The sequence below is a fragment of the Oncorhynchus keta genome, chromosome 34, assembly GCF_023373465.1.
Source record: "Oncorhynchus keta strain PuntledgeMale-10-30-2019 chromosome 34, Oket_V2, whole genome shotgun sequence".
In the NCBI taxonomy this organism is placed as follows: domain Eukaryota; kingdom Metazoa; phylum Chordata; class Actinopteri; order Salmoniformes; family Salmonidae; genus Oncorhynchus; species Oncorhynchus keta.
In genome coordinates, this window is record NC_068454.1 from 15769427 (window position 1) to 15785958 (window position 16532).

The following is a 16532-nucleotide window of genomic DNA, read 5'->3' on the forward strand; positions in this document are numbered from 1 at the left end:
ACAACAACCCGAGCCACTGTCTGTTCACCCCGCTATAATCCAGAAGGCGAGGTCAGTACAGGTACATCAAAGCTGGGACCGAGAGACTGGAAAAACAGCTTCTATCTCAAGGCCATCAGACTGTTAAACAGCCATCACTAACATTGAGTGGCTGCTGCCAACATACGGACTCAAATCTCTAGCCACTTTAATAATAAAAAATTGGGTGTAATAAATGTATCACCTGTCACTTTAAACAATGTCACTTTATATCATGTTTACATACCCTACATTACTCATCTCATATGTATATACTGTACTCTATACCATCTACTGCATCTTGACTATGCTGACCGGCCATCACTCATCAATATATTGATATGTACATATCTTATTCATTCCTTTACACTTGTGTATAAGGTAGTTGTTGTTAGATTACTTGTTAGATATTACTGCATGGTCGGAAGTAGAAGCACAAGCATTTCGCTACACTCTCATTAACATATGCTAACCATGTGTATGTGACCAATAACATTTGATTTGAAAAGCATTCCAGGTGTTGCTGGTTGAGAGAATGCCAAGAGTGTGCAAAGCTGTCATCAAGGCAAATGGTGCCTACTTTGAAGAACCTAAAATATATTTTGGATTTGTTTAATACTTTTTTACTATTCTACAATGTAGAAATAAAGAAAAACCCTTGAATGAACACACACACAAATAGAAATAGAGCTAAACTCACCGCACACAGCACTGCCATAGAATTCCCAGTGGGTCTCTGGGTCGTCAGAGTGGCCCTGCAGGTCAGCAAAATAATCTATGTGGAGAAGAGAGAAAGAGAAAGAAAGTGAGATGAAAGAGCGAGGGAGAGAGAAAGCGTGAGAGAGACGAGCAAGGTTAGATGAGGGGCCTGCCACAGCTTTGGTAGAGAGGGGGCTGTCTATACTGCATCATAGCTGGCTGGATACTTGAAGTGGGGGAGAGGAGGGCTGTCTATACTGCATCATAGCTGGCTGGATACTTGAAGTGAGGGGAGAGGAGGGGAAAGAGAGGGGCTGTCTATACTGCATCATAGCTGGCTGGATACTTGAAGTGAGGGGAGAGGAGGGGAGAGAGAGAGGGGCTGTCTATACTGCATCATAGCTGGCTGGATACTTGAAGTGGGGGGAGAGGAGGGGAAAGAGAGGGGCTGTTTATACTGCATCATAGCTGGCTGGATACTTGAAGTGGGGGGAGAGGAGGGGAGAGAGAGAGGGGCTGTCTATACTGCATCATAGCTGGCTGGATACTTGAAGTGAGGGGAGAGGAGGGACTGTCAATACTGCATCATAGCTGGCTGGATACTTGAAGTGAGGGGAGAGGAGGGCTGTCTATACTGCATCATAGCTGGCTGGATACTTGAAGTGGGGGGAGAGGAGGGGAGAGAGAGAGGGGCTGTCTATACTGCATCATAGCTGGCTGGATACTTAAAGTGGGGGGAGAGGAGGGGAAAGAGAGGGGCTGTTTATACTGCATCATAGCTGGCTGGATACTTGAAGTGGGGGGAGAGGAGGGGAGAGAGAGAGGGGCTGTCTATACTGCATCATAGCTGGCTGGATACTTGAAGTGAGGGGAGAGAGAGGGGCTGTCTATACTGCATCATAGCTGGCTGGACATTTGAAGTGAGGGGAGAGGAGGGGAGAGAGAGAGGGGCTGTCTATACTGCATCATAGCTGGCTGGATACTTGAAGTGAGGGGAGAGGAGGGGAGAGAAAGAGGGGCTGTCTATACTGCATCATAGCTGGCTGGATACTTGAAGTGGGGGGAGGGGAGGGGAAAGAGAGGGGCTGTCTATACTGCATCATAGCTGGCTGGATACTTGAAGTGGGGGGATAGGAAGGGAGAGAGAGGGGCTGTCTATACTGCATCATAGCTGGCTGGATACTTGAAGTGAGGGGAGAGGAGGGCTGTCTATACTGCATCATAGCTGGCTGGATACTTGAAGTGGGGGGAGAGGAGGGGAGAGAGAGAGAGGCTGTCTATACTGCATCATAGCTGGCTGGATACTTGAAGTGGGGGGAGAGGAGGGACTGTCTATACTGCATCATAGCTGGCTGGATACTTGAAGTGAGGGGAGAGAGAGGGGCTGTCTATACTGCATCATAGCTGGCTGGATACTTGAAGTGAGGGGAGAGAGAGAGGGGCTGTCTATACTGCATCATAGCTGGCTGGACATTTGAAGTGAGGGGAGAGGAGGGCTGTCTATACTGCATCATAGCTGGCTGGACATTTGAAGTGAGGGGAGAGGAGGGGAGAGAGAGAGGGGCTGTCTATACTGCATCATAGCTGGCTGGGTACTTGAAGTGAGGGGAGAGGAGGGGAGAGAGAGAGGGGCTGTCTATACTGCATCATAGCTGGCTGGATACTTGAAGTGAGGGGAGAGAGGGGGCTGTCTATACTGCATCATAGCTGGCTGGATACTTGAAGTGGGGGGAGAGGAGGGGAAAGAGAGGGGCTGTTTATACTGCATCATAGCTGGCTGGATACTTGAAGTGAGGGGAGAGGAGGGCTGTCTATACTGCATCATAGCTGGCTGGATACTTGAAGTGAGGGGAGAGGAGGGACTGTCTATACTGCATCATAGCTGGCTGGATACTTGAAGTGAGGGGAGAGAGAGGGGAAAGAGAGGGGCTGTCTATACTGCATCATAGCTGGCTGGATACTTGAAGTGGGGGGAGAGGAGGGGAAAGAGAGGGGCTGTCTATACTGCATCATAGCTGGCTGGATACTTGAAGTGAGGGGAGAGGAGGGGAAAGAGAGGGGCTGTCTATACTGCATCATAGCTGGCTGGATACTTGAAGTGAGGGGAGAGGAGGGAGAGAGAGGGGGCTGTCTATACTGCATCATAGCTGGCTGGATACTTGAAGTGAGGGGAGAGGAGGGACTGTCTATACTGCATCATAGCTGGCTGGATACTTGAAGTGAGGGGAGAGGAGGGGAAAGAGAGGGGCTGTCTATACTGCATCATAGCTGGCTGGATACTTGAAGTGAGGGGAGAGGAGGGGAAAGAGAGGGGCTGTCTATACTGCATCATAGCTGGCTGGATACTTGAAGTGAGGGGAGAGGAGGGGAAAGAGAGGGACTGTCTATACTGCATCATAGCTGGCTGGATACTTGAAGTGAGAGGAGAGGAGGGGAGAGAGAGAGGGGCTGTCTATACTGCATCATAGCTGGCTGGATACTTGAAGTGAGGGGAGAGGAGGGACTGTCTATACTGCATCATAGCTGGCTGGATACTTGAAGTGAGGGGAGAGAGAGAGGGGCTGTCTATACTGCATCATAGCTGGCTTGGTTCATGGTGAGGCTAGAGGAATATGCTAAAAATGAAATTGGAACCACACTCTCTCTACTTCCTTCCCTCTCTCTCTATGACAAACACACACACACACACACACACACACACACACACACACACACACACACACACACACACACACACACACACACACACACATGGAGACATTTACGGTACTAGGCGCACACACAAACCCAAGTACACACAAACACAGAGAGCCAGTAAGAGCTGGGCTGAGTGCCAGTACTGAGGCGTTGGGTGTCTGGCGTGTGTTTGGAGGGATTAACGACCTCCAGATGAGTGGGACCAGGTGGAGGGAGGAGTACACACACAATCTCTGTCGCTCGCTCTATCTTTCCGTCTAAACCCTTCTCCAGCTCTCCCTCCCTTCCTCCCTCTCTACCTACGCCTCTCCTCTCTCAAGGCCTGCTATCTATCTGAGGTAATTGGGTTTTACTTGTTCAGATAGAAAGAGATGGACGCCACCGGCTATGTGGGGGGGTGTGTGTGGTTCCTTTTCATTCTCCATGTGTATGTAGCAGAGATCCCATTTGTCTCACACACACACACACTTTATATTTTCTAGAGTGAGCGTGTTCTGAGAAGCCCATTTCTGCACATACACTAAGCAAACAGATCGGCCGTTGCTAAGTAACCAGACAGATGAGCGAGCACGCATCCCAACCGACTGAATCGCCTCACACAGGTGGTCTGGGGAAAGGAAAGGGGTGGAAGAAGGGACTGTTTTCAGCATGTGTGTGTTTGAGAGAGAACGGTTTTTAAAAGCAGACCAAGGGAGTGTTTTGAGATGGAGAATGAGAAGCACAGTGGGACACAGTGAGGGGTAGAGCAGCAGTATAGTAGTGAGTGACTGACCAGTGAGGGGTAGAGCAGCAGTATAGTAGTGAGTGACTGACCAGTGAGGGGTAGAGCAGCAGTATAGTAGTGATTGACTGACCAGTGAGGGGTAGAGCAGCAGTATAGTAGTGAGTGACTGACCAGTGAGGGGTAGAGCAGCAGTATAGTAGTGAGTGACTGACCAGTGAGGGGTAGAGCAGCAGTATAGTAGTGAGTGACTGACCAGTGAGGGGTAGAGCAGCAGTATAGTAGTGAGTGATTGACCAGTGAGGGGTAGAGCAGCAGTATAGTAGTGAGTGATTGAGCAGTGAGGGGTAGAGCAGCAGTATAGTAGTGAGTGACTGACCAGTGAGGAATCGCTCCATGCTGTTGCTGTGGGTCATCTTGAGCAGACCGCGGCCGGAGTAGGTGGACAGGGTAGGGTCAGCCCCGTAGGACAGCAACACCCGCACTACATCCAGATGGTCATTTTCCACCGCGTCATGCAGAGGCCTGGACAGACACACACATTCATGTAATAGGAAAAACTGTGTGTGCGCGCACGCGTGTGTGTTTCTGCATCTGAGTCTGTGTGTGTGTGTATACTGCATTGTGTGTGTGTGTATATTGCATTGTATGTGTATACTGCATTGTGTGTGTGTGTGTGTGTGTATACGGCATTGTGTGTGTGTGTGTGTGTGTGTGTGTGTGTGTGTGTGTGTGTGTGTGTGTGTGTGTGTGTGTGTGTGTGTATACGGCATTGTGTGTGTGTGTATACGGCATTGTGTGTGTGTGTGCGTGTGTATACTGCATTGTGTGTGCGTGTGTATACTGCATTGTGTGTGTGTGTATATACTGCATTTTGTGTGTGTGCGTGTGTATACTGCATTGTGTGTGTGTGTGTATATGGCATTGTGTGTGTATATACTGCATTGTGTGTGTGTGTATACTGCATTGTGCGTGTGTGTACCTGGTGCCGTCCTGTGCGCTGCAGTTGATGTCGGCCCCGTGCTCCAGCAGGTGTATGACTATAGAAAGCCAGCCGTGGGCGCAGGCCTCGTGGAGGGCACAGTAGCCTGCATGGTCCCTGTGGTTCACCTCACACACACGGTTCTCCACGCAGTACAGCACCACCTCCTGCAGGGGACAGAGGGAGGGAGGCACGGATGAGTGTGTTCACACACACACACACACACACACACACACACACACACACACACACACACACACACACACACACACACACACACAACAGCACAGCAAGAATCCAAAACTAGAGCTGGTCTAACTAAAATGTTTATTCTATTCTATGGAGACATTTACCTTATGTTCCTATTTTTATCTGTTAGAATTTCTTGTTGTGGAGAAGGAACGGACGGTGTATACCATGTGTATCCTGCATGCGTAATTCTGCCTGCCTGCCGACGTGCGTCATTCTGCCTGTCTGCGTGCGTCGCTCTGCCTGGGTGTGTCCGCATCCGCCCGCCAGCCAGCCAGCCAGCCCGTTCGCTCGCCAGCCAGCCAGCCAGCGCGTGTCCGCCAGCCAGCCAGCCAGCCAGCCAGCCAGCCAGCCTGCGCGTGTCCGCCAGCCAGCCTGCGCGTGTCCATCCGCCAGCCAGCCAGCCTGCGCGTGTCCGTCCGCCAGCCAGCCAGCCAGCCAGTGTCCGCCCGCCCGCCCGCCCGCCAGCCTGCCTGCCAGCCAGCCAGCCAGCCAGCCAGCCAGCCAGCCAGCCAGCCCGCCCGCCCGCCCGCCCGCCAGCCAGTGTCCGCCAGCCAGTGTCCGCCCGCCCGCCCGCCAGCGTCCGCCCGCCCGCCAGCCAGCGCGTGTCCGCCAGCCAGCCCGCCCGCCCGTCCGCCAGCCAGCCCGCGCCCGCCCGCCAGCCCGCCCCGCGCTCTCCAGCCAGTCCGCCCCCGCGCTCCAGCCAGCCCGCCCGCCCGCCCGCCAGCCCGCCAGCCCGCGTGTCCGCCAGCCAGCCAGCCAGCCAGCCAGCGCGTGTCCGCGTGCCAGCCAGCCCGCGCGTGTCCGCGTGCCAGCCAGCCTGTGCGTGTCCGCCAGCCAGCCAGCGCGTGTCAGCCTGCCTGCGTGCGTGCGTGCGTCCGCCAGCCAGTCGGCATGCCTGCCTGCCTGCCTGCGCCTGTGTACGTGTGACGCTCGGCCTGCCTGCGTCAGTCTGCCTACCCGCCCGTCTGCCTGCCCGGAATCACAACACACAGATCATGTGGATTCTTTTTTTAAGGCACTGTTTCTTGTGTTACACCCAAATTCAAAATTGATTATCACACAATACCCCATAATGACAAGTGAAAACATGTTTTTATAAATTTTTGCAAATGTATTGCAAATGAAATACGTCATTTACATAAGTATTTACAGACCCGAGTCCATACATGTTCAAATCACCTTCTGTAGCAATTACAGCAGTCAGTCTTCCTGGGTTCTTCTTAAATTGACAGTTTAAGAGCTTTGCACACCTGGATTGTACAATATTTGCACACCATTTGGAATTTTATTGCATTTTATTCTTCAAACTGTCAATTTGGTTATTGATCACTGCTAGACGGCCATTTTCATGTCTTACTGTAGATCTCAAGACGATTTCTGTTGAAACTGTAACTAGGCCACTCAGGAACATTCAATGTCATCTTGGTAAACAACTCCAGGGTATATACATTTGGCCTTGTGTTTCAGGTTATTATCCTGCTGAAAGGTGAATTCATCTCCCAGTGTCTGTTGGAAAGCAGACAGGTTTTCCACTAGGATTTTGCCTGTGCTTCACTCTATACCGTTTATTTTTATCCTAAAAAACTCCATAGTCCTTGCCAATGACAAGTATACCCATAACATGATGCAGCCACCACCATGCTTGAAAATATGAAGAGTGGTACTCAGTGATGTGTTGGATTTGCCCAGGGTAAATCTGTACAGGGTACCTTCTTTTCACTCTGTCAATTAGATTAGTATTGTGGAGTAATACAATGTTGTTGATCCATCTTCAGTTTCCTCTTATCACAGCCAATAAAGTAACTGTTTTAAAGTCACCATTGCCCTCATTGAAATCCCTGAGCAATTTCCTTCCTCTCCGGCAACTGAGTTAGGAAGGATGCCTGTATCTTTGTAGTGACTGGGTGTATTGATACACCATCCAAAGTGTAGTTAATAACTTCACCATGATCAAAGGGATATTCAGTGTCAGATTTTTTTTTCTAACACCCTTCTCTGCGAGCCATTGGAAAACCTCCCTGGTCTTTGTGGTTGAATCAGAGTTTGAAATTCACTGCTTGACTGAGGGTCGTTACAAATAATTGTGTGCGCGGGGTACAGAGATGAGGTAGTCATTCAAAAATAATGTTGAACACTATTATTAGTCCATGCAATTTATGAGACTTGTTATTACTCCTGAACTTATTTAGGCTTGCCATAAGGTTGAAAACTTGACTCAAGACACTTCAGCTTCTCATTTTAAATGAATTTGTAAAAATGTCGATTTCCACTTTGACATTATGGGGTTTTCTGTGTAGGCCAGTGAGAACATGCCCTGCTGTAACAACAATGTGTGAAAAGCCTAGGGGTGTGAATACTTTCTGAAGGCTCTATAGATCAGAGTGGAACAAACCATGTATATGGTTATGACAATGAGAGATGGAACACAGAAAGGGCTGGGTTCCAGTTAGTGTTCATCCCCTCTGGTTACTAACCAACCTGATAGAGCTGACATGATGCTTTAAATAAAACCTCACTAGCGCTGTGCTGTGTGGGAACTCTGGAGCAGAATGATTGCACAGTTTGGTTCCGGTAGTGTGGGTCTATACCGTGGTGTTCATTCTAAGAGAGAGAATTGGCGCACACACGCACAAAGGCCTTAACAGCCCTCCACTGAGAGAGAAGTGGCTCATCTAAACCTAGGCTGAGGTTCCAAGCGTCCATTTCTATGCTAATTCTGGACCGCTGTCTACTCCAAGAGATTATTACACACTTTCTCCCTGAGAGCAGGAGGAGAGAACTGAGGACAAAGGGGAAGACTGGAGATGAGAAAAACAGAGAAGAAAAGGAGGAGGGTGACAGAGAAAAAGGACAGAGAGAAAGCAGGATAGAAGAGCTAAGTCAACTAACTCCTAGCTCTGCCAACTGGAGAGGGACTCCGCAGTCTACCTAAGGTCCAAGACTCCTCTTGCTGTGTGTGTGTGTGTGTGTGTGTGGTGGAAGCGTAACGTTAAACCTCCTTGTTTAATATCGCTGCGAGACAGAGGAGCACACCTCGAGAACACCAGCTCTCTCACACACACACACACACACACACACACCTCCACAGTAAAATGAGATGCTCCTCCTCCCTCCTCTCCCTCTCTAGAATGCTCCCTGCACTCAACTGCAATCAATGCATCACTCAGACATGTTACAAGCATCTACACAAGAATCATCACGCCACACATCACAACAGTGCTGTATGTACGCGTGCCCGGGCCAGAGAGTGATCCATGGGTGGACGGGAGCGGCAGGGACATCTCAGCACTGATAAACACAGAGAGGAGGAAAGCTAAGCATCACACGCAAACAGAAATAGCAATACACTTCAGGCTATAAGTCAGTGGTAAAGGACTGAGCAGCATGTAGGTAGACGCCATGTGTAACATGAGGCTGAGCAGCATGTAGGTAGAAGCCATGTGTAACATGAGGCTGAGCAGCATGTAGGTAGACGCCATGTGTAACATGAGGCTGAGCAGCATGTAGGTAGAAGCCATGTGTAACATGAGGCTGAGCAGCATGTAGGTAGAAGCCATGTGTAACATGAGGCTGAGCAGCATGTAGGTAGAAGCCATGTGTAACATGAGGCTGAGCAGCATGTAGGTAGAAGCCATGTGTAACATGAGGCTGAGCAGCATGTAGGTAGAAGCCATGTGTAACATGAGGCTGAGCAGCATGTAGGTAGAAGCCATGTGTAACATGAGGCTGAGCAGCATGTAGGTAGAAGCCATGTGTAACATGAGGCTGAGCAGCATGTAGGTAGAAGCCATGTGTAACATGAGGCTGAGCAGCATGTAGGTAGAAGCCATGTGTAACATGAGGCTGAGCAGCATGTAGGTAGAAGCCATGTGTAACATGAGGCTGAGCAGCATGTAGGTAGAAGCCATGTGTAACATGAGGCTGAGCAGCATGTAGGTAGAAGCCATGTGTAACATGAGGCTGAGCAGCATGTAGGTAGAAGCCATGTGTAACATGAGGCTGAGCAGCATGTAGGTAGAAGCCATGTGTAACATGAGGCTGAGCAGCATGTAGGTAGAAGCCATGTGTAACATGAGGCTGAGCAGCATGTAGGTAGACGCCATGTGTAACATGAGGCTGAGCAGCATGTAGGTAGAAGCCATGTGTAACATGAGGCTGAGCAGCATGTAGGTAGAAGCCATGTGTAACATGAGGCTGAGCCCATGTGCCAGAGAGAGAGAGATGAAGACATCCACCCAGTCTCTGCTCATTACCATTTAAACGCTGAAAGCGAGGGAGAGAAATAAAAAGCGAGGGTGGAAGAGAGAGAAATAAAAAGCGAGGGTGGAAGAGAGAGAAATAAAAAGCGAGGGTGGAAGAGAGAGAAATAAAAAGCGAGGGTGGAAGAGAGAGAAATAAAAAGCGAGGGTGGAAGAGAGAGAAATAAAAAGCGAGGGTGGAAGAGAGAGAAATAAAAAGCGAGGGTGGAAGAGAGAGAAATAAAAAGCGAGGGTGGAAGAGAGAGAAATAAAAAGCGAGGGTGGAAGAGAGAGAAATAAAAAGCGAGGGTGGAAGAGAGAGAAATAAAAAGCGAGGGTGGAAGAGAGAAATAAAAAGCGAGGGTGGAAGAGAGAGAAATAAAAAGCGAGGGTGGAAGAGAGAGAAATAAAAGCGAGGGTGGAAGAGAGAGAAATAAAAGCGAGGGTGGAAGAGAGAGAAATAAAAAGCGAGGGTGGAAGAGAGAGAAATAAAAGCGAGGGTGGAAGAGAGAGAAATAAAAAGCGAGGGTGGAAGAGAGAGAAATAAAAAGCGAGGGTGGAAGAGAGAAATAAAAAGCGAGGGTGGAAGAGAGAAATAAAAAGCGAGGGTGGAAGAGAGAAATAAAAAGCGAGGGTGGAAGAGAGAAATAAAAAGCGAGGGTGGAAGAGAGAAATAAAAAGCGAGGGTGGAAGAGAGAAATAAAAAGCGAGGGTGGAAGAGAGAAATAAAAAGCGAGGGTGGAAGAGAGAAATAAAAAGCGAGGGTGGAAGAGAGAAATAAAAAGCGAGGGTGGAAGAGAGAAATAAAAAGCGAGGGTGGAAGAGAGAAATAAAAAGCGAGGGTGGAAGAGAGAAATAAAAAGCGAGGGTGGAAGAGAGAAATAAAAAGCGAGGGTGGAAGAGAGAAATAAAAAGCGAGGGTGGAAGAGAGAAATAAAAAGCGAGGGTGGAAGAGAGAAATAAAAAGCGAGGGTGGAAGAGAGAAATAAAAAGCGAGGGTGGAAGAGAGAAATAAAAAGCGAGGGTATCTAGAATGCATATCAATCAAAAAAAATAATAATAATGTTTTGAACATTCTGGTGCTCCTACATTTTTCTAGTTGGGTGCACCAGTGCTACCAAGGAATGTTTCTAATGTAGAGCTCTGAGCCTAGGCCAATTCCCAATACAGGTGATTGCATCTTCAATGGCAGTGTGTGCATGCACTGAGTTTGTTTCAACTGATGTCATGAGGCTACAGATGATTCAATATTTTCCCCTTTTATTGTACTGCAGACAGAGCGCGAGAGAGCAGAATGAGCGCGAGAGAGCAGACAGAAGGAGACAGAGCGCGAGAGAGCGCAAGAGAGTGAGAGGAGGGAGGCTAGAGAGCGAGAGGAGGGAGGAGGGAGGCGAGAGAGCGCGAGAGGAGGGAGGCGAGAGAGCGCGAGAGGAGGGCGGCGAGAGAGCAAGAGGAGGGCGGCGAGAGAGCGTGAGGAGGGCTGCGAGAGAGCGAAAGGAGGGCAGCGAGAGAGAGGCGACAGAGGCCGACGGAGCGAGGCGACGGAGCGAGGAGACGGAGCGAGCCGTCGGAGCGAGGAGACGGAGCGAGGAGAGAGGAGACGGAGCGAGGAGAGAGGAGACGGAGCGAGGAGACGGAGCGAGGAGACGGAGCGAGGAGAGAGGAGACGGAGCGAGGAGACAGAGAGAGGAGACAGAGCGAGGAGACAGAGAGAGGAGACGGAGCGAGGAGTTCGGAGACGAGCGAGAGAGGAGACAGAGGAGGAGAGGGGAGACGGAGCGAGGAGACGAGAGAGAGAGAGCGAGGAGAGACGGAGCGAGGAGACAGAGGGAGACGGAGCGAGGAGAGACAGAGCGAGGAGACGAGACTGAGCGAGAGACAGAGGAGGAGACGGAGCGAGGAGAGTCAGAGCGAGGAGACGGAGCGAGAGACAGAGCGAGGAGCGGGAGACAGAGCGAGGAGACAGAGCGAGGAGACAGAGCGAGACAGAGAGACAGAGCGAGGGAGACAGAGCGGGGAGACAGAGCGAGGAGCGGGGAGACAGACAGGAGAGACAGAGCGAGACAGAGCGAGACAGAGCGAGGAGCGGGAGACAGAGCGAGACAGAGCGGGAGACAGGAGACAGAGCGGGGAGACAGAGCGGGGAGAGCAGGAGCGGGGAGACAGAGCGAGGAGAGACAGAGCGAGGAGCGGGGAGACAGAGCGAGGAGACAGAGCGAGGAGACAGGGGAGACAGAGCGAGGAGACAGGGAGACAGAGCGAGGAGCGGGAGACAGAGCGAGGAGCGAGGAGACAGAGCGGGAGAGACAGAGCGGGGAGACAGAGCGAGGGAGACAGAGCGGGAGACAGAGCGAGGAGCGGGAGACAGGGGAGACAGAGCGAGGAGACAGAGCAGGGAGACAGAGCGGGGAGACAGAGCGAGGAGACAGGGAGACAGAGCGGGGACAGATGAGGACGAGGAGCGGGGAGACAGAGCGGGGAGACAGAGCAGGGAGACAGAGCGGGAGACAGAGCGGGAGACAGAGGAGCGGGGAGACAGAGCGGGGAGACAGAGCGGGGAGACAGAGCGGGGAGACAGAGCGAGGAGCGGGGAGACAGAGCGAGGAGCGGGGAGACAGAGCGAGCGGGAGACAGAGCGGGGAGACAGAGCGAGGAGCGGGGAGACAGAGCGAGACAGAGCGGGAGACAGAGCGGGGAGACAGAGCGGGAGAGCGGGGAGACAGAGCGGGAGAGACAGAGCGAGCGAGACAGAGCGGGGAGACAGAGCGGGGAGACAGAGCGGGGAGACAGAGCGGGGAGACAGAGCGGGGAGACAGAGCGGGGAGACAGAGCGGGAGGAGCTGAGACAGAGCGAGGAGCGGGACAGAGACAGAGCGAGGAGACAGAGCGGGGACAGAGCGGGAGACAGAGCGAGGAGCGGGGAGACAGAGCGGGAGACAGAGCGAGGAGACAGAGGGAGACAGAGCGAGGGAGACAGAGAGCGAGGAGCGGGAGACAGAGCGAGGAGCGGGAGACAGAGCAGAGGGAGACAGAGCGAGGAGCGGGGAGACAGAGCGGGAGACAGAGCGGGAGAGACAGAGCGAGACAGAGCGGGGAGACAGAGCGAGGGAGACAGAGCGGGGGAGACAGAGCGAGACAGAGCGGGGAGACAGAGCGAGGAGCGGGGAGACAGAGCGAGGAGCGGGGAGACAGAGCGGGGAGACAGAGCGAGGAGCGGGGAGACAGAGCGAGGAGCGGGGAGACAGAGCGGGAGACAGAGCGAGGAGCGGGGACAGAGCGGGAGACAGGAGAGACAGAGCGAGGAGCTGGGAGACAGAGCGGGAGACAGGAGCGGGAGACAGAGCGAGAGCGGGAGACAGAGCGAGACAGAGCGGGGAGACAGAGCGGGAGACAGAGCGAGGAGCGGGGAGACAGAGCGGGGAGACAGAGCGAGGAGCGGGGAGACAGAGCGAGGAGCGGGGAGACAGAGCGAGGAGCGGGGAGACAGAGCGAGGAGACAGAGCGAGGAGCGGGGAGACAGAGCGAGGAGACAGAGCGAGGAGCGGGGAGACAGAGCGAGGAGCGGGGAGACAGAGCGAGGAGCGGGAGACAGAGCGAGGAGACAGAGCGGGGAGACAGAGCGGGGAGACAGAGCGAGGAGACAGAGCGAGGAGACAGAGCGAGGAGACAGAGCGAGGAGACAGAGCTTATTTAGACAGAGCGAGGAGACAGAGCGAGGAGACAGAGGGGGGAGTGAGTGAGAGGAGGAGACAGGGGGAGGGAGTGAGTGAGAGGAGGGAGACAGGGAGGAGACAGGGGAGGGAGGAGAGGAGGAGACAGGGGAGGGAGGAGTGAGAGGAGACAGGGGAGGGGAGGAGGAGAGGAGACAGGGGGGGGAGGAGGAGAGGAGACAGAGAGGAGACAGGGCGGGGGAGTGAGGAGAGGAGAGAGGAGACAGGGCTGGGGAGGAGGAGAGGAGACAGGGGGAGGAGGGGGGAGGAGGAGGAGACAGGGGAGGGGAGGGAGGAGAGGAGACAGGGGAGGGAGGGAGTGAGAGGAGACAGGGGGAGGGAGGGAGGAGAGGAGACAGGGGGAGTGAGAGGAGACAGGGGGAGTGAGAGGAGACAGGGGGAGTGAGAGGAGACAGGGGGAGTGAGAGGAGACAGGGGGAGTGAGAGGAGACAGGGGGGAGTGAGAGGAGACAGGGGGAGAGAGGAGACAGGGGAGTGAGAGGAGACAGAGGTGAGAGGAGACAGGGGAGAGAGAGGAGACAGAGTTGAGAGGAGACAGGGGGAGGTGAGAGGAGAAGGAGACAGGTGAGAGGAGAAGGAGAGGTGAGAGGAGACAGAGGTGAGAGGAGAAGGAGAGGTGAGAGGAGAAGGAGAGTTGAGAGGAGACAGAGGTGAGAGGAGACAGAGGTGAGAGGAGAAGGAGAGGTGAGAGGAGCATAGAGGTGAGAGGAGAAGGAGACAGAGAGGAGACAGAGGTGAGAGAGACAGGAGACAGAGGTGAGAGGAGACAGGGGGAGGAGAGACAGGGCGAGTGAGGAGGAGGAGACAGGAGACAGAGCGTGGGAGTGAGAGGAGACAGAGCGAGTGAGTGAGTGAGAGGAGACAGAGCGAGTGAGTGAGTTAGAGAGAACAGACAGGGGGAGTGAGGAGACAGGGGAGTGAGAGAGAGGAGACAGGGGGAGTGAGAGGAGACAGGGGGAGTGAGAGGAGACAGGGGGAGTGAGAGGAGACAGGGGGAGTGAGAGGAGACAGGGGGAGTGAGAGGAGACAGAGTGAGAGGAGAGAAGGAGGGGGTGAGAGGAGACAGAGGTGAGAGGAGAAGGAGAGGTGAGAGGAGACAGAGGTGAGAGGAGAAGGAGAGGTGAGAGGAGACAGAGGTGAGAGGAGAAGGAGAGGTGAGAGGAGACAGGGGGAGTGAGAGGAGACAGGGGGAGTGAGAGGAGACAGGGGGAGGAAGAGAGGAGACAGGGGGAGTGAGAGGAGACAGGGGGAGTGAGAGGAGACAGGGGGAGTGAGAGGAGACAGGGGGAGTGAGAGGAGACAGGGGGAGTGAGAGGAGACAGGGGGAGTGAGAGGAGACAGGGGGAGTGAGAGGAGACAGAGAGGTGAGAGGAGACAGAGGTGAGAGGAGAAGGAGAGGTGAGAGGAGACAGAGAGGTGAGAGGAGACAGAGGTAGAGAGAGTTTGTCTTACCTCGTATCCGAGCCGTGCAGCTCTCTGTAACAACGTCTCTCCAGCATTCTTGTTGACGATTAGTCTCCTTGCCTCTGGGGGGATGGGCCGCACCACAGGAGGTTCAGCAGGGGGTGCCCTCCTCGCCCCTGCTTTCTCCGGTGGGACAGTCCCACTGCCATTCACCTGGGGGGGTAGGGAGAGGGGCCCCGTTGCAGGGGAACAGGGCTTGACCGGAGAGCTGATGTAATGTATGGGAGAAGAGGGTCTTTTCCTTCGAGCACACTGCTCACTGACCTGACAGGGGGAGGAGGGGTTAGAAAGAACTCACACATACCAATTAAGAAATAGCTACTCACATACAAACAACTGCTCACTCACAGACAAAGCTGTACCCTCCGATAACGTGTGTGTCTACCCCCAGTGGAATTGGAGACGGAGCAGCTGTCACTATCCAGGCGAGGTGAGAGCAGAAAACAACCTCTTTTTCCTTTGCAAATCAGACGCTTCAGATGATTTGCTGCGGCTGCCACATTCCTGTGTGTGTGTGTGTTCACTGCCAAGTCTACTGCTGAAATGCTCCAGGGTTTTCTCGTTATGTAAAGAACGCTCGTACACAGTGTTGGCATTGTTTTACACACACACACACACAGGGTTTTGCAGGGCAGGAAAGGGTCAGAGAAGCAGCAGCCCTCTTAAACATTGTAAAGGTATTTCATCTCTCGCTCGGTCTTATTCCCTCTCTCCTCCCTACTACTTTTTTCTTTCTCTTCCTCCCTCCTCTTGCCACCGCAATCCACTTTGTCACCCTTCCAGCCTGTTAAATCTGGAATCTGTGAACGCTGACACAGCCACTCACCTTGTCCACCAGAGCTGCTCCCAGATCAGTGCTGACGTGCTGGTTGCTGGCGCCATTCAGCAGCTCTCTCCTCCGCTCCATCTCTCTCTCCCTCTGGCTGGTGTGTTTGGTCTTGCACGGCCGCTTGCCTTTGGGTTTGTCCATGTCACCATGACGGCGTGGCTTGAGAGAGGCGGTGTCTCCGGTGGGGGGCTCGGGGGCAGAGGGGAGGGGGAACTGACCCACAGTCTTCACCGCCACCCCTCCTCTCCTGGGCTCCTTGGATCCCCGGTCACAGCCTGGTCCCATCAAGGTCCCCTGGGGGCCCGATCTGTCCCTCTGCTGGGTCAAAGGGAGTAATCCAACTGAGGAGACAGAGACCCTGACGGTTAGGGGTGAGGAGACAGAGACCCTGACGGTTAGGGGTGAGGAGACAGAGACCCTGACGGTTAGGGGTGAGGAGACAGAGACCCTGACGGTTAGGGGTGATGAGACAGAGACCCTGACGGTTAGGGGTGAGGAGACAGAGACCCTGACGGTTAGGGGTGAGGAGACAGAGACCCTGACGGTTAGGGGTGAGGAGACAGAGACCCTGACGGTTAGGGGTGAGGAGACAGAGACCCTGACGGTTAGGGGTGAGGAGACAGAGACCCTGACGGTTAGGGGTGAGGAGACAGAGACCCTGACGGTTAGGGGTGAGGAGACAGAGACCCTGACGGTTAGGGGTGAGGAGACCGAGACCCTGACGGTTAGGGGTGAGGAGACCGAGACCCTGACGGTTAGGGGTGAGGAGACCGAGACCCTGACGGTTAGGGGTGAGGAGACCGAGACCCTGACGGTTAGGGGTGAGGAGACCGAGACCCTGACGGTTAGGGGTGAGGAGACAGAGACCCTGACGGTTAGGGGTGAGGAGACAGAGACCCTG

General features: G+C 53.5%; 1 protein-coding gene and 1 long non-coding RNA gene across 4 annotated transcripts in view; one reads left to right on the forward strand and one right to left on the reverse strand.

The window, feature by feature from the left end:
• LOC118366611 (BCL-6 corepressor-like) overlaps positions 1 to 16532 on the reverse strand; it is a 96158-nt gene that overhangs the window by 10238 nt on the left and 69388 nt on the right. For all 3 annotated transcript variants that reach the window (XM_052493278.1, XM_052493276.1, XM_052493277.1), the window contains 5 exons: positions 15629 to 15972; positions 14791 to 15066; positions 5118 to 5284; positions 4515 to 4660; positions 719 to 793 (listed from right to left, as the gene is read on the reverse strand). In XM_052493278.1, the coding sequence (XP_052349238.1) occupies positions 719 to 793; positions 4515 to 4660; positions 5118 to 5284; positions 14791 to 15066; positions 15629 to 15972 (1008 nt within the window). The remainder of the gene's footprint in view (positions 1 to 718; positions 794 to 4514; positions 4661 to 5117; positions 5285 to 14790; positions 15067 to 15628; positions 15973 to 16532) is intronic.
• LOC127915027 (uncharacterized) lies at positions 8156 to 9974 on the forward strand. The gene is made up of 3 exons (XR_008089886.1): positions 8156 to 8837; positions 8877 to 9461; positions 9501 to 9974. It is a non-coding gene; the product is annotated as an uncharacterized LOC127915027 (long non-coding RNA).